General features: G+C 41.5%; 1 protein-coding gene across 1 annotated transcript in view; it reads left to right on the forward strand.

The window, feature by feature from the left end:
- Positions 1–21,308, forward strand: part of sh3rf1 (SH3 domain containing ring finger 1) — a 32,999-nt gene extending 11,691 nt beyond the window's left edge. The window contains exons 3-12 of the mRNA XM_028588052.1: positions 8,248–8,523; positions 9,079–9,174; positions 10,534–10,839; positions 13,543–13,653; positions 16,912–17,039; positions 17,766–17,936; positions 18,502–18,785; positions 18,878–19,194; positions 19,711–20,042; positions 20,206–21,308. Of these exons, the coding sequence (XP_028443853.1) occupies positions 8,248–8,523; positions 9,079–9,174; positions 10,534–10,839; positions 13,543–13,653; positions 16,912–17,039; positions 17,766–17,936; positions 18,502–18,785; positions 18,878–19,194; positions 19,711–20,042; positions 20,206–20,374 (2,190 nt within the window). The 3' untranslated portion in view covers positions 20,375–21,308. The remainder of the gene's footprint in view (positions 1–8,247; positions 8,524–9,078; positions 9,175–10,533; positions 10,840–13,542; positions 13,654–16,911; positions 17,040–17,765; positions 17,937–18,501; positions 18,786–18,877; positions 19,195–19,710; positions 20,043–20,205) is intronic.
- The last annotated feature ends 3,483 nt before the right edge of the window (positions 21,309–24,791 follow it).

Genomic DNA, 24,791 nt, shown 5'->3' on the forward strand with positions numbered 1-24,791 from the left:
CCAGTACTGTGTCAATATCCTGGCTTTGTTTGTCCACTGTAGAGGCGTACAAATACCAGCCAATGCAAGCAAATGTTCTTCAGTTGCCCACTAGTCTGACATGCAACACTGACAATTGTAAGATAACTGGGAGACAACATAGCAGTGGCTATAGCAGGTTTTATTTGAGATTCAGCAACCTACTGAGTAGGTGTAGGTAGTTGTCCAATTTCTTGTCAAATTTCCCCTGGACTTGCAACTCCCTGCGTAAATCGAAGTCCGCCTAAGCTGAGCAGAGCAGGTGGCTCACCCTGAATGACTAAGAGGAACAAAAGGCCACAGACACTGCACACTTTCACCGTCACAGTGGAGAGTAATGTGAGGAAATGCTTAGTATTCAGCTCATATTGACTGGTACTCAATACACAGATACTGTGACATTTGTGAACTAATCCCTTTGTAGCTTAGATACAAGTGAACGTCCTATGTGCAACTCATCTCTTAGTGCTAATCCAGGTTATTAAATACCTAACAAAACAAGGTACCTCTTACTATCTCATTGCCAATGCAAATAATGCTTTTTACCCAAATATTCTATTGATTCGTGAAGTGCTTGCTTACGTAGCTATTGCCACTGGTAGTGCATGAAAACATTTTCATTGCACTTGCGGGTGGCTACATTACCAAGTCTCCAGACCAGCGTCAAGTGATTTCTTGATCTGGTCTACGTATAAAACGTTTAAATAGACACTATATTTTACACTTTAAATAGACATTTGGAATGTTTATCATCTGATTGTCATCAGGGTCACTGACAAAATGTCTACAGGTCCATGTCACAGAACCATATTATAGTTTCAGGATGGCAAGCTTTCTGTCTTTGAAATTTTTTTTCCAGGATTTTGATCTCTCACTGTTTCTCTCCCCCTCTCTTTGTAGTTTGCATCTAACCTTGCTCTCTCTGTCTGCTCTGAAATGTGAGTGGGTTCCTGTGAGAACAGTTGTTAAGCCCAGTGTATGAACTGGCACAGAGTTCAAGAGTTCTGTTCTTTTCAGTTTTTAGTCAGACTGGGTGATCACAGGGCCACCCAGAACCAGCATTTACCTCTTATCTGAGGCCAGACAGGTAAAAAAAAAAAAAAAAAAAAAAAAATCCCCTACGCAAAAAGCAACAGAAAGAGATGTGCCAGTTCATGTGCAAGTGGTTTCATGTAATTGCATTTTCACAGTAGAGCCTACACATACACCCCAAACACACAAGAGCTTCATGAGAACCGCATGCTCCACACTGTGCATACGCTGTCCCATAAATCCATAATCTCTTCCTGCTAAAATGCTTTCTTTCTGATGACTAATCTATAGCTTACTGAGTGCACTCAGCTCAGAAATGTCTTGATTGTGGTAAATGTTTTTATACACCCCACCCCCATCACCACCACCTTAAGACAGCAATCTTAATGTAGTTCCTGGTTTTGCACATGGCAGCTTTATGTATCCTGCCTGTATCCCAGCTCCAAGGAGAATGGCTTTGATGGTAGTCTAGCACACAGGTTCCCATGAAGCCCCAAGCTACACCTCAGGGTCAGGAGATGGCATTAAAACTGTAGATTGCTGGGGTCCGTGAGTGGTTATCCCTAAGGTGTGTTTTGTAACATTGTCTCTTTTAGTATATTATCATTCGGCTAACTGAGAGATGCTTTAAATGACGTAGGAGCATGGAAGAACATTAGGAGGAACTGTAGGAGAGTTTGGAGGGCTTTTGAAAACTTCCTGTTCTTCTCATATGCAATCCAAGCTTCCATCTGGGCTCCAGATTGCTCTGAATGTTTTTTGTGCCTGTGGACTAATGTGTGGGACCTCATTTGCTATGTAGCGAAGAAAACAAACAAGCAGTGAGTTGTCATAGGGTAAAGCTCTTGGAAAGCGTGAATGGTTTATTGCCTCTTTCCCTTCTGACTAAATGCAGTCAAGTAGATAAATGATACCCACTAAACTAGGGCTGAGTGTCGGTTAGATTTTATTGATTCAGATTTCTGCTTGTTGATTCGGTTTATTGAATTCTGGTTGGCCTAGTGGCAAGTGGTCCAACAGAAAACATGGAAAGTTGTCAGGCAAAAATCGACCCTGGCTCAAAATGTACCCCATTGGAAAGGTCTATTTTTTGCCAGTGAACTCAATACCTGGCAGATTAATCATGTATCGCCGGATGCAAAAATCCTGTTAATCCAATATTGTCATAACACAATAATTATTTCATTTGAAATTATAATCCATTTCCCGCAATGGCTTAAATACAACCAGATGATTGTATCCCTATAATGCATAAGTTGAACATTAGGTGCTTGAAGTGGACCCGTTAGCATTAGCTGATTCCTGGAAATCAGGACTTCGCTTGATGACATCAAAAATGGTATATTCTCCATACCATGCTGCACTAAAGTTTTTGTGATGTTATGACTTCCTCCTTTTTGTATTAATATTTATTTGGTGCAAAATGTGTATTTCCCAAAATGTCAAACTACGTTTTTGAGGTGATAGCCCATTAACTTCACCACTGCCCTGGGCCCCATCATTGCACTCTCTCTCAGAACAGGGCACTTGCTGGAATCTCAATAACTCCCTTTCATAAGATTCACGGCACTGTCAAGAGACACAAATAGCCAAAAAAAGTGCTCCTGTGTGGAGTTTCCATAGAAACCAGAGAATGGTAGTTTTTCTTTTGTTTCACCCTGAGAGGGAGACAACGACTCCAGAAGAGGAAGCTGTGTCATGAGGTTCTGCTGAGATGAGAGCTGCTCATCTGAAAGTCCCTGTGTGACCCTGTTTTCTCTTGATTGAATCACTCTTGGTGATCCTCATGTGTATCCTTTTTGGACATACTGGATACATTTATCTCCAATGGGACACTTTCAAAATCAGAAAACCAAGACGAAAACAGATGTTCAGCTCTTATACCACCATTGTTATGCCCAATACCATTTAAATAAAATCAAGACCTATTTGTTTCAAAATGCAAACAAAATATGCCATACAGAAATTTGTAGTATTTGTAAAAAAAAGAAAAAAAAAATATTTATTCACAACCATATATGGAAAAAGACAAAAGTTGTACAATTTCAGGCTCTGCTCTGATTTTGTATACTTGACCAATCACCCAATTGTGTGCTTGGCTAAATTTTGTTGATGACATCTAAACAGTCTCTTTCTGGCTACTGGCTTTCATAATCTTGATACTACTACTGTCTTTTGTCTGCCTCTTTTTGTCTGTTGCCCACTTCCTGCATTTTACACCAAGAAACCCTCAGGTTTTTATACAGTGTGGGGAGGCAAGGAAAGAAGCCTGCTCTACAGCGGTCATTAAAAAGCCCATTAGGAATCAATTTAAACTAATGCAGCTCTAATGGAATCAAGATGGCCCATGCCTTCAGAATTCCTCACTCCCATCATGTGTCAATGCTTGTGCCACAATGTTGGTGGCAAGATCTTCAGTTAACAGTGAGTTGGTAATGAACAACAAATGTCCTATGACCACCTGGTCAGTCTGGCAGATACCCCCCCCTTCCTCACACACACCTCCCAGCCGCTACACACTGTTTTGGCAGTAGTACCCCTGCTCATTCTCCACCCCCTGCAGAGTTTCTGGAGGTGCCCATATGGGAGTGGAGTCATGTCTGGCACTTACACACACGGGTTACAGGTTTCTGTTTACTGTGGTTACACGCAACCCTTGAACAGCTGACAGAGCAAAAGCTACCCCTAACCTTGATGTATTCACAATAGCAGGTTCATAATTCATTGTGATTTTGTTGAGCTGGTTGATTGTCTGAACCATGTTTCGCCTATAGCAAAATGTGACAGACCTACAGGACACCTATTTCTTTGTCTTTCAAAAGATCTTTTGCTAACATTACTGTGTAAAGGCAAGCTAGTGTAATTATCCCCATTGACCTAGTCTTACTCCGTAGCACTACATGCATGCATGCATTGTGTTTGTATGCCTTTGTGCTCACTGGTTGTTGACATTTGGCAGTGCTGTAGAGCATAATACTTGGGTAATTCAGTTATAATCCAGTGCTGTGGAAGAGAACACTATAACAGCCAAATCCCTTTAGCACACAGGTCTAATTGCATTATCTACAGTACAAGAGTAATTGCACACACCAGCTGATGCTCTGCACATTGAACCTAATCTCTCTTTCTTTTCCTCTCGCTTCCTCAGTCTTTGTTTCGTCTGTCTGGCCGTCTCACACATAACACGTAGATTGGATAACAGCATTAAGACTCTACTGCAAGTAAAAATGAAATGATCTACCCAGTCATCTAGCTTCAAAAGGAAAATGAGTGCTAACATTTTCAGACTTCTGTTTTCATAGAATCCAAATGTGTTTTGCTGACCCTTTTTTAACTGTAAGTAATAGGAGGCGCTGTTCTCACACATGCTCGTTGCGAATTAAGACCTGACCGCATCTAACCTGTCTTCTCGATTGCAAATTGGTGGAAGTCTTTTCCCAGTTATATTGTAACACTGCAATTAGTGCTGGGCGGTATACCGATTCACACCGAATACCGTTATGATATGAATTTTTAATATACCGCCATACCGGTGTATTTGATTACACAACGTTCGGAACACTACCCTGCCCGACATTATTTCAAACGGACCCTTTTCAATGTTGCGCTTCTAAACGCGTGGTGCGACTGGAGGCGTGGTGAGGGTAAACAGTAGTGATGTGGTGTTACATTATGGTAAAGATGGATAGGATAGACTTTGAAAGTTCTGAAATCAAAGTTGCAGAACTAGTAGAACATGACACAGAAGAACTTGTGTCAAAAAGAGGAGCCGTTTCTGTGTTTGGAGGTTTTTTGGTTTAAAAAATCATGCTAACTGTACTGGTCACGCTAACGTTACTCGACCGTGCTAACGTCAAGACCTGTCACCTCAAGCACGCAGAGGAGCGACATAATGAATGCAATAACAATCCACCTACAGTCCCACTACAGACCGTCGAGAAAGACGGGTTCAGAGCAATGATTAAAACCCTGGATTTAAGATGTCTTCACCTGCCTCACTGAAATACTTCCGCCAAACCACTAACGTTATTTAAACACTGAAGCAAGCTGACAGCGGAGCTACGTTCAGCCGCCCACTGTTACTACAACAACCTAACGTTACCTGTGGTCAAGGTAGTGTTTATACAACTATCCTATAACTATTTTGTTACATTTTTGTTAAAGTTGTTGGTATGTGTATACAACAACAATTCTGACAGTACTGAATACTGAGAGTAAAATAAGCCATTATTAACCCATATAAAGACCCAGTCAAACAAAAGAGAGAATATACCGTGAAACCGCCAGAATCTTAAAAAATACCGTGATACAAATTTTTGGTCATACTGCCCAGCACTAACTGCAATGGAATATAAACCTGTTAAGTTGCGGATCTTGATTTTGAAGACGAAGCAAGTTTGCTTTGGTTTTCAGGGGTAGACGTTTCCGTTAAAAAACCAAATTACTTTTTGGGAAGAGGTTGTGATACAGTGTAATGCCATTAAATCCTCATAGGATTAATTTTAACTGGTAATATGCTTTACTAATCGGAGTATACGTATGTCTGGCCGTCTGTGACAGCAGATTACTTATCTGCTATCTTAGTTAATACTGTACACGCTACCAGTTTGAAAAAAGTTGGCTGCTGAATGGTATTATTGTTAGTTTAGGGATGATAAAAAAGTGAAAAGTTTTTTATTTTACACATTTTTGTTTATGTAATAATTATAGATTTTAACCAGGCCATGTTGGGGGCCTCAAAATAAAGAAGCAGTGGGGGTGTTGCTGCTGTGGGTAATCATCTGCTTTAAATCTTTAAAGAGGCTAGAAGTTTTACAAGTCTGATACAGCAACCCAACAGTGGTGTATGCTGCAGTATAATTACTTCCATAAACTTTCACCACAGATGTTTAGAAAAATTGGAGAGGTGGAGTCAGGAAAAAAACTAGCTCTCCCCCCCACCCCCCATCTTTTTGTGATTTTTGTGTTAATATGATGTCTGAATTTGTGTTTCTGGCAGTCTGAGATGAGACTTTTTTTTTTTTTATAGCATTTGTGTTGTTGCAACTCTTAAGCTCTCTTCTGTACATTCCTGTTGAAAGCAGTGTTTGGTCAGGACTGATGGTGCTCCTTTATGCACTGCAGACACAACAGCACTGTCTCCATGGATGCAAACCGGATATTAACCCTCAGAGCCATCACCCCTCCCCAGACTTGCACACCCACATCACCACTTATATCCAGAGGCCCTTGTTGTCAATCTCTTGATTTTCTCTCTCTCTTCCTCTCACTATGTTAAGCCAAGTGAAACATGGAAATGTACCTCTGCTGACTACTCTTCTTTTATGAGGCCAGAAAAGGGAGTTTAAAAACCAGCTGAGGCGTAGGCAGTAAGTGAGTTTGGGACCAAAACATATTACCCTGTCAGGAGTTTGTTCTGTGTTGTCCAGTACAGAACTTAGAACGTAAACTGCTAATTCAATAGAAATCAGTAGGAGAATCTTGACTTCCTGCCAGCCTCCCCTAACCATTCTGGCTAATAGAAAGGACATCTTTTTCTAGCACATTGTTTTGTACATGTAAGACCTTATTTAATAACACATTTTATGAGTACAATCCCTTTTACCATGTACAAAAATAATTGCATAACAATGCTGACTTTGAACGGTGTGCTACTACTAAAGGTTTTATTAAGCCTTGTCCTTGCTGTACAAACAAGTGCTCACTAACTTCACAGTTTCAAGGGGACAAGCATTCCATATTTGCCATGCAATTAGGTACCATTGGCTTTGTGTCGCTTGAACCTGTTCTGTCATTTGCAACAAAAATGGCAGAGCTTCTACTCTCATTTGCATTTTCCTCACAAAACTCTCTGCCAGGCCTGGGTGGGCTCAAAAGCCCTGTTTTCCCCTGAAAGGAGGCCCAGTTCCAGTGCAGTGTGCAGGGGGCTGCAGTACACCTCCTCCCACTGCTCCCTCCCCACAGACTGGACCAGCAGAGCCAGAGCCCGATTGGCTCTGTGCCTTAGGCTGTGTGATTCTCTGCAGCAGGGTAATGTCACCCTGGCTCACCATCACGGCTCATTCTGTACTTTTATTCTCCTCTGAGCCTTTAAACGGTTCATTAGCCTTTAACAAGACTGCAGAGCCTGCTCCAAACTCTGCTTTAACCCCTCTCGCTCTGGCTCACTTTCTCACCATAGTAGTATTTGCCTGAGTTCTAGCCGTGTTTCTCATCAGTGTTTATATTCCTCGTTGACTCCCTAGTGTCAGTTCCAGAGTTAAGATCCAGTTGGTTAGTAGTGTTTGTGATTCTGAGCACTGCAAAAGATGTCGAACAGCAGTGGAATAAATGGTGGGGGGTTGGTTGGTTTGGACTGAAGCCTTCCTCATGGACACCCACCCTGAATGGAGAACATTGATGCTTCTCTATCCTGCTACTCCCCCCTACTCGCTGTCCCTCTTTCCCCGGATTGTCATTCCCTGAATGGGCCTTTCAGGACTTCAGGCTAGCAGCCTGAGATACAAAACCTTCCTCTGCAAGATAAAGGGACGGAGCCCTGGGCCTTCTGAAGGCGATAGTCAGCTAGTCAGAACCAGCCAGGCTCATCCCACTTAAACTTTGAACACACAACAGAGACCTTTTAACTATCAGGGAACAAACAGGAAAGTTTACTGTCTCTGGGAAAACATACATTCCATCATTTCTGTAGCATATCCCTTTTTGTTTGTAGTGTCCAAAAACGTGTTTTCCCATAGAGCCTGGTTTTTAGTTGATTTAGGAGTTACAAGACTGACTTTATACTGTTTTGAAATCTGATGGCTTGTATATGGGCTGTTGTCAAGCTTGTTACAGTGCCTCTAGGGGTCTTAGCTTGAACATTGTCCATATCACTGTTCTCTAGCACTGCTCTAGTACCTTTCTGAAAAATGTCTTGATTGGTAATACATTTTGTGTAAATCTTACAACTATGCCTGAACCATAGATGTAGAACAATATGTTCTATGTCTATGGCCTGAACTAACTTCACAAAGAGAAAGCAAAATACCTTTTTTTTTTTTCCCCTAATTTTAAACCTTTTTAAAAAACTTCTGCCTTTCCTATCCCCAAGCAAACTTAGTATGCACACCAACTATACTTAATCTTGTGAATCAACTACAAACTGATGGTTGGTTAGAATTAGTCTCTCCCCACCTTAATCTCGATCTCTGTTTGTAGGGTGTACCCCAGCTGCCTTGTGCGAAAGCCCTCTACAACTACGATGGCAAGGAACCAGGAGACCTCAAGTTCAGCAAGGGTGACGTTATCATCCTGCGCCGGCAAGTGGACGAGAACTGGTACCATGGGGAGATGGGTGGAGTCCATGGCTTCTTCCCCACCAACTTCGTCCAGGTCATCAAGCCGCTGCCACAACCACCACCTCAGTGCAAAGCTCTCTATGACTTTGAGCTCAAAGACAAGGAGGCAGACAAGGACTGTCTGCCTTTCTCCAAGGTAGCACAGTAGCACTCCAACACCCACCGTTCTGCCACATGGTCACTGTAGTAAAACAAAAATACCTCTCATTACAGTGACACTCTGTCTTCTAAGCATTCATTTTCTTAAGTTATGTGTGTGTTAGAATGTAAGGGCTGTTAACTGAAACGCCCGGAGAAATGATTTAGATTTTAAGCTTCCTGATTAACAACTGTAATTAGGTTGGATAGAATGTCACATAGAGCAAGGCGCACAGCTTAACTACAGTAATTGAGTGGTTATATCTGTACAGCAGTTTGGGTCATACTTTGATGCATTCTGTCATCAGTTGTTTATATGCCACATCATGAGCAAAGACAGAAACTAGCTTACTAAGTAGTTTTCCAGACAGAATGCCAAACCTTAGACTCCAGGGTTTTTACTCTTGGGCATGTCCCTTTTTAATAAAACATTGTCACGATCTCAATATTTCTGTTCAGGGTTTGGTCCTCGAGGATGAGAAACGCTCTTAGTTAGCAGCATCCTTAATTAGGTTCTACCTCATGCAGCGCCCCTCTGTGTCTTGAATTACAGGATGATATCCTGACTGTGATCCGCAGAGTGGATGAAAACTGGGCAGAGGGAATGCTTGGAGATAAAATTGGAATTTTCCCCATCTCATATGTTGAGGTAAGAAAATTAACTAGATTCCTTAATGTCAAGAATCACTAGTGGAATAAGTCCTACGTGACGATCAGCAAAGTGCAGAGATCCTTTGAACTTAGACTTCTTTCCATATGCATCTTGTAAATTTGTCTATGATACTTCTCTTCCTTTTTGAAATAGTCATGTGTTTCATAGAATCACTAAACACGTCTTTGAAGATTTAGACAGTCATAGTCTCTCCCACTCTGAGCTCCACAGGTGTCACTTAAAAGCTTTAGGAATAATCCAGACAGAATTAAATACATTTTTGTCCTTTTTAAGATGATTTTATTTTCACTTGGCAGTTGTTATGAGTATTCTAAACAAGCAGACACAATATATCAAATATCAAAACCTGTTTTGCACAATGGAAGAATAAAGTTTCAGTCTTAAATGTGGTGAAAGATTTGAAGTACTGCAGAAGTGTTTTGAGGTTAGTCTGTGGAGGAGGATTTTTTTTTTTCAAAGCTGTGACAGTTTTCTTTATTCCTTTCATGTGTATTCTATCCTTTTTATATTCATATTTTTATACACTGAGTGAGGTCTTTTGCAGAAACAGAATGAAGGTAAAGCAGCAGCAGAATAGAATATTTTGTTCTCCTCTGACGAGATGGTATGCAGTCATGCTCAGGGTTTCGTTAACAAATGCAGTGGCATCACAAACCTATAGAGCATCCCAAAATGTTTGTTTGGTTGTGCACAACCAATGAATATCTAGGTCATAGGGTTTTCATTGCCTTAAGAGCTTTTGTTGCCTTTCAGTTGTTTACATACAATAATCTACAATTGCTGTTAGAGGTGGCCTTCAATTTAATAAGGTTATGCTTCCCCATCTGGTATTTTGTTCTTAATCCCTCTTATCTGACTTAATGTTCTGACATGTCAGTGATGAACCTGTGCAGACTGACTCTTGGATTGGAGTGAAATGCTTGGCTTTTATGTCCTAAGTAGAGGGAGCTGCTTGGGGCAACGTGTGACAGCAAGTGAGAGCACCCTCTAATTAACTGAAACCTTTTTAGTGTCCTCCTTTTGATGATTTTTTTTTTTTTTTTTTTACCTAAGAGTTGCACATTACGGTGTCTGAAAGGGTCACAAAGCCTGCAGTTTGAGAGCTGCCTCAGAAGATTCAGCTCCCTCACACTATAATGACCTGATGGAGCATTCTGCTGCTCACCAACTCCACGGACTAAATAAAGATGGAAGTCTTCCATGACAACTATATTATAGAGAGTGACAGTTTTCATGATCACCTTAATGCTCCTAGCGCCATCATGCCTTCCCCTCTGTTATTTCCACCTTACTACTCTGTCTTCATTGCCCCCTGCCTCTCTTCCCCTCTCACAGTTCAACTCGGCAGCTCGTCAGCTTATAGAGTTGGACAAGCCGTCAGACTCCAGTGGAGACTCTGGTGAGGGGGCCTCCTCGGGGCCCCAGAGCAATGGTGCCCAGCGTGCAGGGGAGAAGAAGAACAGCAAAAAGCGACATTCCTTCACCTCTCTCACCATGTCCCACAAACCCATGCTAGCTCCTCCCCCTCAGCGCCACTCCATGGAAATCAGTGGGCCTGTCCTCATCAGCTCCAGCAACCCCACAGCAGCTGCCCGAATTGGAGAGATCAGCGGGGGGCTTTCCTGCAGCGCACCTTCACAGGTAGGATACTCCACAGGAAGGGAGGGGGTAAAGGAGAGCGACTGCAGCATTGCAGGTCCCTTCATAGAAGTTGTGTTGAGTGAAAATAGTGCAGTATGACAAATAAGCTCCTTTTAAGATAAAATAGAACTACATTTATCCCAACAAAATTGTTGTGCAGCTGTTGCAGTACAAAGTAGGAAAGAGTGCAAATTCTAAAAAACAAATATTTAGCTGTGTAAGGGATGTCTTTGTCCTAAGTTTTTTTTTCTTCTCATAATTACATAATAGTATGTAGAATGTGTCACTTAAAAACAAAATGGAGACACTTGCAACATTAATATGTACCGTAATTTAACACAACACTTGGTGTTATTCTTTAATCCAATGTCCTGAATGAGAGGACTCTCTCAACTATCTGATTTGTCTATCATGTTGAGTTCCATTTAAATGCAAAACTGACAGAAGAAAAGAAAAAAAAGACAAAATCATGCAGCTGGAAAACAGAGTTCAGCTTCAGCTCTTTTTTGTTTTTACAAGATGTTTGCTGCTGTTCAAAGGCTCCACTCTCCTTCTGTCAGCTATTAGTCTGACTTCTCTTTTCCCCATCATACCAAACAGGCCATTGCTCCATCCAAGCGTTTGAAATCATGGATGCGTGACTCCACTCGTCCGCAAAAACGACTCCAGCTCAGCCCTCAAGGTTTCCACACCAATCCCGACATGACAGGAACTCGCAGCTGCTTTATGGTTGCAAGCTGCTGGAGATTGGCTTTGACTTGGTGCTAGACTGTAAAAACAACAGACAAGCAGATTTACAAGTGTCCTGCTGTTTATCTTAGTCTGAGGTTCTCTATGACTTTAACTCAAATATACAACAAACAAAAATGCTAAGTTAACGTATGGAATTCATCAAATAGGGGTTACCCATTATATGGTGATTTAGAATCATTAAACAGTAATGAATTCATTGTTCACCGTTTGTTAATGATTCTTTAAGTGTCACCACACGTTTTTAGGAACAAGCATAAAGTCTAATCAGGTGAAGGTAATTTCTCTCAGGATTTCAATATCGTTATCTTATTAATATTTTAAATGTCGACTGGCATGTTCATACTGCCTTTTTTTTTGTAAAAACAATTTTTAAGGGGCAGTGGTTTGTCAATATTCAGAGACAGATTACTCATTATACACGGGCAATGTTGTCACACTTGGTGGTTCTGGGAGTTTGTAGATAACTCGCTTTTTCCCATTAATTTCTGCCTAATTGTTTGTTTTTCTGGGAAACGTGCTTTCTGTGTTGTCTGGTTACTGCAGACGTTCTGAAATGCTATGTTCCAAAACTCCCTATTAAGCTCAATCATTAATCGTTTATCTAAAGTGTATGTGTTCATGTGCTTCTTGGTGGAAGGGAGATGAGGAGAGTGCTTTTCTACAGTAAAGTGGATCTTGGGGATTTTTTGTTTTTATTTAATCCATTTTTTATGTTGATATTATTCATGTATAATCAAAGACTTCTATCCATGCAGAAGGTGCAATCAGTTTTTTAATGACTCCAGACCTTTCCCACTAATCATTATCAGGATACTTTTAGAATAAAATACATTATATTTGTGCCTTTGAACTGATCCTCCCTAGTGGCAACTGGGCTAACAGTATATTTGATTCACATATCACTGTGTTTATTAAAAACACAACCGAGACACTCCAGGCACTGCATGCACAGCCTCTTTTCTCTCTACTCTCCCCCTTTACCTCTACTCATCTTCTCTTCTTCCAACACCCAGACAAAAAAACAACAAAGGTAAGCCCCAGTTGCCTAGGGGGCTGAGTAGTCCATCTTGGAAATGAATATGCCTCTGATCTACCAATGTACTAGACAAGACAAGGAAGAATTGTCAAAGAACGAAAACAGGCTGTTGTTGATGGCATTCCTCCTCAATTCTAAGGGAAATGTATTTATTTAAATTATCATAGCATACCCTGCCCTCTACTTTACTGTTAATAATTTTTGCAGGCAGCCATTTCACCAACAGTGTCGCCCAGCAGCACACTGTTACATTTGGCTTTCCTTTGGCACACCCAGTGCACAATAGATAAGGAAGCAGTGAAGATTGAATCTGAGGTTGGTCTGCTTTCTGAAAGGTTCACCTTAAGAGGCGGCTCTGTCTGGAGCAGTCATGCATGGAGAGAGACCAGAGGCTACAGGGAGATATTGTGTGTCCAACAGTATGGCCTTGTTACTAGGACACCACCATGACTCACGTGGATGACTTGTTGTGGAAAGCACCCCTCTTTATATACCCAATGAAATGTCTTGCTGGGTGGTCACCTGGTTTCCATTGGCCAATTAGATCATCAGACCACCATTGTGGTTATGTCGAAGTCACCAGGATACAATTCCACTGTTCTGTGAGAGTCATTTACATACAATGTGACAGGAGAGGGGGAGAATGTGTTTTTTTTTTTTTTTTTTTTGAAATTGTGGTGCGTTTTCCTCTAAAATACTGTGGGTCATGTTTCCATATAATAATGTATGATTCCAATGTTTTTTTCTTTCTATGTGAAATCTGATGAATGGCATTACATGACATTACTGACTGATTACACGCATTCACTGCTGACCTAAGCACATTTCTATTATTCATGTGTGAATGGAGCTTGTCACTAACATTGGATTCATTATGGTATATTTTATGGTCCACATTTCCCTTTTGTTGACAGGTACACATTTGCACAACTGGACTAATCGTGACCCCACCCCCTAGTAGTCCTGTTACCACAGCAACTGTCTTCACATTTCCCTCGGAGACGAGCTACACTTCCATCACTGTGGTAGGTGAAATCCTTTGCATGTCTTATCAGGCCAGAGCAACAACTAAACAGTTCAACATTATTGGTGTAAATTATTCAAAGTTAGTATGTGGCTATTTCTGGAGTACTAAACAGATTAAATAAATATATGGCATGTTTCTACAGCTCAAACCGCAGGAAATACATTCCTATTTATATAGTTTTTTTTCTGCAGACAGTTAAGACTTTTTTCACATTATTTTGATTAGACAGTTGAATCATTTGTGTGTGTATGTGTCGTTCTGAGATATTGTTTTTATCCATTAAATAGACTTACTATTTTAATCCAACACTTAAACAAATGTGTGGCAGAAATATAAGGGCTGAACATGTTCACAATCAATGGTATAGAAGTATACAATATAACATTCTCTGTAAACAGTGTCTTGAATTAATCAATGCAAATAGTAATATCACCTTCAAAACATTTTCTTTCCTCTGAGAAGATGAGTTTGTTTTGATGAGATAAACTGCCTCATAGCACTCCCCATCAGCTGCTAACAAGCAACATAGTTACTTCAGGTTGTGAAACTGTTAATCTGGATTCTCTGTAGAATAAGATACAGTAGCTTTATTATGTTACAATTTGTCAACAAACTTCATAAAGCTAGCGACATGGAGGAACCTTTTTGAGCAAAAAATTAACTTATGTTTTCTGCTGAGGGAAAACAATCAGTACTAAAAATGTCAAGAAATCCCTTCATCCCACACGAAACAGCATGCACACTTCCTGTCTGTCTATGTGTATGCTCTGGCATGTGGAGATTCTGAATGAGCAGGAATGTGTTCACAAAAGGTTGAGCTCTCCGCTTCACTTGGGAACCCTACATGATGTTTTTGTACAGATGATTTCTCTAGCCTGCAGGCAACCTAATTATCTCAGCCCAAGCGTCAGCAGTAAAGCGAAATGCACATCGACACTCACCCATACACAAATACCACAGGGCTGTCTGAGTGCCTCTCTCCTTCACCATTGTGTCATGGAAGCAATTACTCTGCTGCTCAGTGCTGGCAAAGTTGAGCTTGGAAAGACTTGCTCCTAGGTATAGGAGTTTATTCTGACACACTTCTCTCACTTGGGCTTTTAGTTTTTCACAATTTCTAAATGTGTTTATAATGTAATGTTGTTTTCACGTGCTTCAGTTTGACACAGCTGAGGCCCGTTTCAGAAAGCAGGTTTAGTGAAAACTCTGAGTGTGTTAACCCTGAGATGAGGAAAACTGGGTTTTCCGTTTCGGAAAGGGAGGTAAATAAACCTGAGAGAGAGGGGTAACTCCAGTCTGTTTCAGAAAGAGAGGTAACTTAACTTCAGAGTCAGTAACTATGGTGACTGAGTCCGTGAACCTAACCTGGTCGGAAGCAGGTTTTCTTCTCTGTCTCCTCCCTCTGACACAGCGCGCTTTAGTTTCCTCATTCATTCAGTCTGTATCAGACTTAGGATGGCTGTAGACTGTTTATCTGCATGAATAATAAAAACCAGTGTTGGTTTATGCTGTTAGGCAGACTATAAAACATTTTTTTTCATCAACATGGCACGTCCTGTTGTTGATGATCCCGTCGATGAAGAAGCTGTATCACTTTGTAGGGAGTTAAACATGCATCTGGAGATGATATTGAAGCCCCGACTACAGATGTACTTTCATTTCCAGATACTACCTATTATGTCGGTATAGCAGTATCGTTTTTCTTCCGAAGTCTATCAGTTATGTAGCCTACATAACCTTATCTGTCCTCATATCACTAATGTCACCCATTGTAGACATGCTCTTACATTCCAGCAGATTCTTTGTCGCATGATGTTTTTTTTTTTTTGCAAAATATATGTTCAAACTCGCTGTATTTACACATGAGTATTTCCAGTTCCAGAGGGGTAAAGTACGGCGACAGATGTTTTTGTAGTTGTTTCCATGGTGAATCGTAGTAGCATAGCTCCATTCATGCTGCATTTTTATAGTGGTGGTTTCACATTCTTAACTCTGTTAACCTACTCTGAGTTGATTGAACCAACTCAAATCAGCTGTTCTGGAACCAAAAACTCAGAGTTTCCCATCTCAGGGTAAATCAACTCAGAGTTCAGGGTTAGAGGTTGGTGACTTATTTTTAAAAGGAACACGCCGACTTATTGGGACTTTGTCTTATTCACAGTATCCCCCAGAGTTAGATAAGTCCACACATACCCGAAGCACTGCTAATTGGGCGGAGTGATTTGCTCGCAGCACCTGACCAGCCCCATGGTGAGGAGCAGAGAGTAACAACGGTGCTTTTCAGATGTTGCGCTAATCACTCAGCCCAAGTAGCAGTGCTTCGCCTTCTGAGAATATAGTTCCCAGTACGTATACGGTTAGAAGATGGCTGTGTCTCATGTGACCTTGTTATTTATACACGCTGTGACTATACAAATCACAACATGGAAATAGGAACATGTTTGTGTTATTTTGTCACTTATTGGGAGCAGTAGGCTAGATGGAGCCGATTACCTCCAGGATCTGTGCTAAGCTAGGCTAGCAGTGGGGGCGTCAGACAGAGTTCCGACACGCACAGAGATGAGAAGGGTATGTATGGACTTATCTAACTCTGGGGGATACGGGGAATAAGATAAAGTCCCAATAAGTCGGCGTGTTGCTTTAATCATGCAATCCAGTAGCACACAAAATATACAAACATTGTTCTAGGTCTCTTCTTACAGCATGCTGCGATCATTAGCCTCTAGTTAAAAGGGTGAGACTACTTTGACATTACAGACGCTCAACAAGGGAAAACAAGTCAAGATGAATCCACTCATGCTTGGTTTGAGGGTTACTCTAAAGTGTGTCAACAGACAAGTTTTGAATTTCATACGGTCCCAATTAATAACGATGGATTTAACATCTAGCTATGTGGTCTCATGGCAACAAACAAACAAGCAGAATAGGATATTCTCAGCTCAAGGGGAAGTCGGGGACAGGGCTATCGCGTCTGCCAAACTAGACTCTCCCTGAGTATCGGCAAACCGGAGGGAATATCCCAGATGACAGATGATCTCTCGTTCTCTTTCCCCTCTTTGTTCCTCATAAACAAGCTGGTTTCTCCACTTACGCAACACACTCTCCGGTTGTTGTTTTTTTAGACTCATGTTACTTGTTTTTGTCTTTCTGCGTCGTACTGAGAGGAAATAAATGATGAACTGTTGTGGAATTGTAATTAACAGTTGATACCATCTAACTACTAATATGATATTCTGTTCTGTTCTTCTTTTACAAGGATGCTCTCCCACCACCCCCACCTCCTCCCCCACAGTCCTCCGTTGATGGAGCAGCATATTCATTGGCTGCCGGACAGAGACCCTCCCCCAGCATAAGCGACCAAAGTGGGAGACAAAGACCCACAGTGTGAGTTATAAAAACAGTCCCACACAAAATATGCTGTATTCTTAAATGTGCAGTGAAATGTCAGAAGCGATTTATGCACCGATGGCCCAGGGCCTTAATGGAAATGTTCGGTCCAGAAGGGGAAAGCTTCGCCTGTCTGTGACCCCCCCCCCACCCCACCCCAGCTGTCAGTGTGAGGCTGCAAAGTGTGAGCATGTGCATAGGTGACAGGGTCAAAACCTGTGAGTGACAGTCTCCTGGATCTCATTGGAGAATCCCCTCTGTCACCCTTGACCTATGACCCTCCCACCTTTACCCTCATTACTCCTTCAAGGCACCATACACCTGCTAAGAATTAGATCCACCCATGCCTGCTTCTTTGCCGTCATCTGTGTCTGCCTGTGCATGCGTGTCAGACTCTGAGGCATTTATGTTCCCTTCCCCTGACAACACCGAAATCAGACGGAAAACATCCCAGCTGAGACTCCTATCTTCTTGGCTGTTTGACCCGCAAATTGTTTTATCCTCCAGTGCTGATTTTCTCTGGGTCAGAGGGCACGGTCTCTGCTGGAGGGTCTCGGAGTAGATGATGACAGATGTACAACTAGAAAGCGACATAAATCCAGAAGAAATGGCATGCTGTACAAAGTGTTGAAATGCTTTTATTTCCATACTGGAGAAGATTATCCATGCTAGCGCCATGTTGGGGTTTGTGAGTTTGTAATTTGTGTTTTGTTCTGGATCTAGCTATGTGGCTATGTTCCCCTATACTCCCCGTAAGGAGGATGAGCTGGAACTAAGGAAGGGAGAGATGTTTCTGGTGCTGGAACGCTGTCAGGATGGCTGGTTCAAGGGCACCTCAATGCACACGGGCAAGATTGGAGTCTTCCCTGGGAACTACATGAGCCCAGTCAGCAGGTCAGTCATGTAAAACATGCACACATACAGTACACTTGCCTGGTTCATGGCATGCATGGCATCCATTTGTCTGTCATGCATGCTTCTGTTTATTTTTTAGATAACTTATTAACTATCAGTCTTTACACGGTGGAGCCATTTTTGTTTTATTTCTGTTTAGTAAATTCTACTTTGTTGTAGTTATATTGTTCTTTTTAGTTTTTTTATTCAATGCTGTTATTGTGAAGCACTTTGTAAAGAAACCTGTAAATACCACCATACCTGTCTGCACTTAACTTTATTTTACATCTTTTTGACCAAAGAAACATTCCAACTTTGCAAATGAGTCCCATTACGTTTCAACTTGTGCAACAGTTTCAGAAGAATAATAGAAAACATTGATTCAAACTAATAATAATTAGAAGCTATTCTAATTACACATTAGAAGAGTTACCTCATATTTTTTTTACATGAAAACCTAACACAATTTATGAGGTATAAAAACATCCAGTCGGTCAAAATGCCCTCCTACCTACCTACCTCAGGCTGCTAGGTCTTACCCATCTTTATGCACTTTCCCTTTCAGGACAGCATCAGGGAGCAGCCAGCCCAAAGTGCCCATGAGTCTGTGCACTCAGGCTGGTAGAGGGGTCACAATTGTCAGCCCCTCTTCTGCAGCCCTTGGAGCCATTGTTCCAGGTCCTGATTTTAACAAAGCCCTCGCCGTGTGCGCCAGCGCTGTACCTGCAAACTCCCAACCTGCAGCTGTGGTAACAGCAGCCCAGACAGCCACAGGTCAACAGCCAAAAATCCCTCTGCATGTCAGCTCCCAGATGACTGTGAATCAGGCTCGCAATGCGGTCAGGACAGGTACATTTACCGGGACAAAAATGTATTCCGGATGTTGGCTTATTGTATATAAGGGGTTTTAAATGTGTAATATTCTTATATCCCATTTGCAGCTGCGTGCCACAGTCAGGACCGGCCCACAGCAGCTGTGACACCCATACAGTCTGCAACACCTGTGGCCTTTCTCCCACACCTTACAGTGTGCCCACAGCCTTCCTCCAATCCTGCTCAATGCTGTTCCCGGGCTGGAGTGGCAATGGGCTGTGCCGCTGCGTCTCTGACCCCACCCAATGTCAGTGCTGCATCTTTGGAGGGTGATGCTTTGAGACCTGTAGCTGTCTTCACTGTCCCCGGCTCTGGGAACAGCTCTGCTCTCAATTCCACATCTAACAGCGCAGCGCTCGCTTGTCGACTGGACAAGGACGTCAAGGTTGGATATGTCTAAATATTTCAGTGCTTCCATTTGCTTAATTAACATGATCTGTATCTAATTATCCATTTTGCTGCTATTTGCACTAGATGTGTCCATGTTTAATTGTAGTAGAGAGACTTCTGACTTGTCTTCAGATCTAGCATATTTGACTAACTTGTGGTTGGGATTGTCTGAGATTCCTGATGACATTTGATAGAATGCTAATCACACTGATAGGATTCACCAGTAGTAATCAACAGGGATGTTATTATTATAGTATTATTGTTTCCGTCTTTTGCAACAGACAGTGGTTATGGTTTATTTTTTCTCACTTCCAACCTTTAGTTCAAAACCTCTGCGCTAAAAATAGAAATTACCACATTTGTTTGTGTCAGTGGCAAAGAGACTGCGAGTTCCAGGCACTAGATTATACCTGTCTGCGGCTTGCGAAAATGACTTGTGCCTCAAAGGCCTCAGGAGTTGTTGTTGTTGTTCTCTAACAAACAAGTTATGCTGTTGTGGTTGTTGCTGCAGAGAGAAAAGAAAGGTCTTCTGAAGATGTTGTCCAATAAGAAGAAGTCTCGTCCTTCACCACCCTCCTCTCCTACCCTGGAGGCGGAACAAGCTGCTGCAGGAGAGGTACTACATGGCGCTGTGGGCCCCGACACTTCCCCTCCCTCCGGCTCTGTCAGCTGCCTCGAGCCCGAAACTGCTGCTGCTGCCTTTTCATCCTCCTCGGCGCCAGAGTCCTCCCATCGGAAGAGCAGTCCCCTTGATGGATGTGCACCTATCGCTCCTCCTCCTCGCCAGCCGTGCTCCTCTCTCTTATCTCAACAACACGATGCGCGGCCCATCATATGTGAGAGGTACATTGATCTAAATCTTCTGCTACACAGCGTTGTTTGTGATTGTCCTGCTCTGTCCTTGTATAGAAAGTGTAACACTATATTACAAGCATCGTGACTTATCACTTGTCATTGTTGCAGTGTGTATCAGTCACTGACTATGCCTCTGGCTGTCCTCCCCCAGGTACAGAGTGGTGGTATCATATCCTCCCCAGAGCGAGGCTGAGCTGGAACTTAAGGAGGGCGACATTGTGTTTGTTCACAGGAAGAGGGAGGACGGCTGGTTCAAAGGCACACTGCAGCGGAACGGCAGGACTGGATTGTTCCCCGGCAGCTTTGTAGACAGCATCTAATACACACGTTATGGTGAACCATGGTCAACACCACCACCATGATCAAGCAGACCGCTGCTCGCCTCGCTACAGTGTGTCAACGTGCTAACCAAACGGCTCAGCGCTTGAAAGGTTGCTAGCACAGGCCCATCATATGGACACTTTTAACTCCTTAGAGCCCACCGTGGCTCTGGCCACTGGAAAAAAAACACCCGCTAGTGGCACATGAGAGAGAGCTGCGGTGAAGAACAGAGTACACAGTGGACAGAGTTAGAGGAGAGCACACTACTCATGAACTTTTCCTTTTTGTTGGTTATTTATATCTTTGTAACAATTCAGCTGTTAAATGTGTGCCTTGTACTGTTCCTCACTTTATTGTACATAAGGACACAAAGATTAGTCCTAAAACAACCAGTATGAGCTGTTGATATAGATATCTTACACATTTAACTTATTTCATAGATTGGCCTTTTTGTAGTGCAACACATTAAGGGGTTAGGCTGGCACATGGCGTATGCTACATTTTCCAACATCAGTCACACTTTTCTCCCTCTGACTGCTGTTTTACCATGATATCAAACTGTCAGCAGATAGGAGTAGGTATATCGGATGCACCAGACAAGAACAAATGAGCAGTGTCATCATCGCTTGTGCTGTAGGTAGAAAAAAAGGATACTTCCCCAGCTCTAAAGTCATTACCTAAACCTGAGGATCATAAGAGAGATCTGCCGTATTGCACATTCGAGCTACAATTCACAGCCATGTGAACATTGCACATCACAAAATATTTCTGTGGGCCATTCACAGGCCAGTTTGTTTTCCCTGGTGTGGCTGAGGCTGAAGTGCTAAGGACTCCGTTACCTGCAGTGATCAAATATTTGCATGTGATGAGAAGAGACAAAATGGTGTTACTTGTGATGCAGGACAGTTTGGTTATGCCTTTTCAATATGTGGAAACCACACTCCAATATAAACTTGCAGTCAAACATTGCTTACTTTGTACCTTCTTTGTATTTACTGACCAGAGTAGCTTCTCTCCTAACCTCTTTGGCAATAGCCAAACCCAGACATAGCTCTACATTATAAGAGCAACGTAACCTTTCAGTAATGGTGCACAACAGATTATTTTCAGTGTATATTTATGTTTGTTACAAATTCCACAGAGGCTGACACCTGCTGCTCTTAAGGAGTCTGTCATTAAACTAACCTGGACACACAGTAAGGCACACAGGAAATGTTGTACATTACGTCTATACAAAGTTTTTAATGTTAAATATTGTATTGACTGGAATGACTAAGATGTATGTGATTGGAGTGGATTTGGTCGTAGTGTCAAATATCTCCACGTGTAATTCCTCTGTCCCTAACGTATTCTCTAAATGAATGAAATTCTTCAAAGTAAAGGTATTATAAAGGTACTTTATTTGTCACATACACGTACATGTAACGAAATTCATTCTCTGCATTTAACCCATCCCTCAAGGGAGCAGTGGGCAGCCAATGACTGCGCCCGGGGACCAACTCCAGATCTGAGCCAGTGCCTTGTTCAAGTGCACTGCCTGGAGAACCTAGTATTATTAGGTAACATTATAGACTGAGGCCTCCTGCCTCAGTGGACCCCACACTATGTCATGTAATGTAATGTGACTTATACATCTGATCTGCAGCCAGTCTTATGAGGTCTGAGTATTTAAACACTTTAAAGTTGAGGCAATCACTGAATCGTGCCAAGTTTGGCTTTGAAAATGAATTTACTGATTGAATTAGACCCATAGTTTGTGGTTTTTGTAGTCTTTTGTTGTTAATTGAGGGGGACCACTGTGTAACTGACTGCTGGAATATGTTGTTTGTTTGAAATTTGGAGTGTATGGAAAAGGATGGTACAAATCACTGTTAGGGCCTTGTTGTCTTTCTGAATTGGTACTTCTGTAGAATTAATCTGATGTTGCATTGTTGTCTTGGCAATCACCACACCAACCTCAGGCTATATGCTAAACTGTTCTTCTGAGTGTCTTTCCATTTTCACTGGTAAGCCTTTAATATACACGTCAGACTTACTTCAACACAGATGTACACATGTATGCACTATCATGACATATCTAATCATACTGACTTCATTATTATTGTTCATGCATAGGCTGCACAGTTCTCAAAAACATGAAGCATTTCTTACAACAGTTAATAAACTATATTTCCGTTTATTGAAACACATGGCAACTTAAGTTTGCTTGATTCAACTTAACAGATTTTCCTCATGCCAAGGTGACCTACTTGATTATTTTTTTTTGTCTTTAGTTAGTCTGTTGTATGTCTGAAAATTGTGAAACTGAAATCAACCTATTTGGCACAAATCTATTATGTGAAAAAGCATTCTGAAGTATTTGAGGGAATAGCACATTTTGTAAAAAATCTCTATAACAATAAAAGCTAATGGTTTCCATAATTTCTTCAGGCTAAGTCATTGTTTCATTATAAAAGTAATGTTGTGTTATGTTTTCTCTAGTTGCCTTGTTATGTTGGCCACCTGAAGCCAGGGCACGAGTATTATCAAAGACACAGACCGCAGTTGACAGGACTGACTGAGTACTCACGTCCTCGCCTTTCCCCTTTGTCCCTAACACAAAGCTTAGACGGCCTAAGATTTGACCGAACGTATACACACATGATAAATTACCAGCAAAAAAGACAGTTGTTCCTAATTAAATGTGATTTGGGTAAGTCACGGCACATGTGGCCATTAATGTCTCCAGGAATAAAAGGTTATGGGCTGTAGAGGAGCTTCTCCTGTGCCATACAGCAGAGCAGTGTTGCAAAGAGAGGTGAGCCCTCTCCAGTGTGTTCAGCTGGGAAACACTGACAGGGACTGACAAGCACCCAGAGAGGTCATTGTGCTGCACACAGTACCCTGCAGAGGATGGGTTACCATGGAAATAAGTTATTTCAATGTATGAGCGTTAAGACTAGACTTAGCAGGAATAAAAACAAGTAGTAATTTATTCTGCAAAAGGATTTTTAGGCCTGACTTCATCACATTTGTTTTGTATTCTTTGGCCACTCCGCTTGTTTTGCTTTGGTACATGACTTACAAAATTCTGAATTTGATAAAAGATCATCGCTGTGTGACGGAACTGTGAGTTGTGGGTTGAATAATGCGTGAGGTGGCTATTTGATTGACAGGAAAAAGCTGTGTGCACAGAGTGTAGGTAAAATTCAACATTAATAGCTGCAAGCCAGGGCTGTCAAGAGTTCAGGAGTCTCAAGTTTAAGAATTTCTTGATAATTTAAAGCTCAGGGTGTGTCAGCCATTTCAAGTCACTGAGTGAAAGGAGTGCCAGTCAAGTCCTTTTTGAACCCTTTACTGTACACAACAGAGGAGTCAGGTATTTGGCTCCCTTGAACAGATTTCACAATGACCAATACATGTTCAAAAATGTCCCCTCTTCATTTTACTTGATCCAAACTCAAAGATTTTCAGTTATAGTAATAGTAAAGATGTACCTTCATAAAACATATACTATATATATATATATATATATATATATATATATATATATATATATATATATATATATTATATTGTCTGTATGAGTGTGTACGTTCATGTACAGGGGTACAGGATTACAGAGACATCTCTTGCTTTTGTGTGTTTGTGTGTGTGTGTGTGTATACGCGTGCGTTCACACATGAGAGAGAGCAAAATACGGTTCTGTTGGCAGGTATAATTAGATCAGTAAAGTGTGAAAGAGGGGAATAATGTCTTGGTGTTCAGAGAGGTGATCTGAATACAAATCAAGCTCTATTTCTCTCTTCGAAACACAGACACAGTTTATTAATGAACATTGTGCTAAGAGTAATCACATTTTAAGCACATTATACGGTTTGGAATGGTTGTATTTTTTCTGCTGCAGCATGGATATGATTCATACCGCAAGGCTCAGTGTCACAGGTCCACGCCGGCACAGGTTGTGGATGTGATTTAACCTCAGCAAATCAATCTTGCAGAATGTCTTGGTCTGATGGACCATCCAGGTGTAGGCCGAGGCCACCCACTCTCAACATCACTCACTTTATATACATATATTTTTTTTTTTTTTTTTTTTTTTACACCAATGACAGTTTTGCTTTCCTGGTGAAATCTATTTCCATGGGGAACAATGATATATGAGCAAGAAGGAGAATGAATGACTGCAATTAACAGTCAATGAGCTATTTCTGTGTGGTGGGTTGGGTAGCGTGTGTCAGTATAAATAGCTAATCTCTAAAAGTCAACTCAGAAAGAACTGCAATTATTCCTGTGAAATAAAGAGTATTCTTACACAAATATTGCAGTAATTCCTCCATATTGAAAAGACATGATAGAAATATTATCATATTAATAAAATACAAGAACTCAGGCACTGCAAACACTTCCAACAGCAGGTATATATAAAAACAGATT

The sequence above is a fragment of the Perca flavescens genome, chromosome 9 (genome assembly GCF_004354835.1).
Source record: "Perca flavescens isolate YP-PL-M2 chromosome 9, PFLA_1.0, whole genome shotgun sequence".
Lineage (NCBI taxonomy): Eukaryota > Metazoa > Chordata > Actinopteri > Perciformes > Percidae > Perca > Perca flavescens.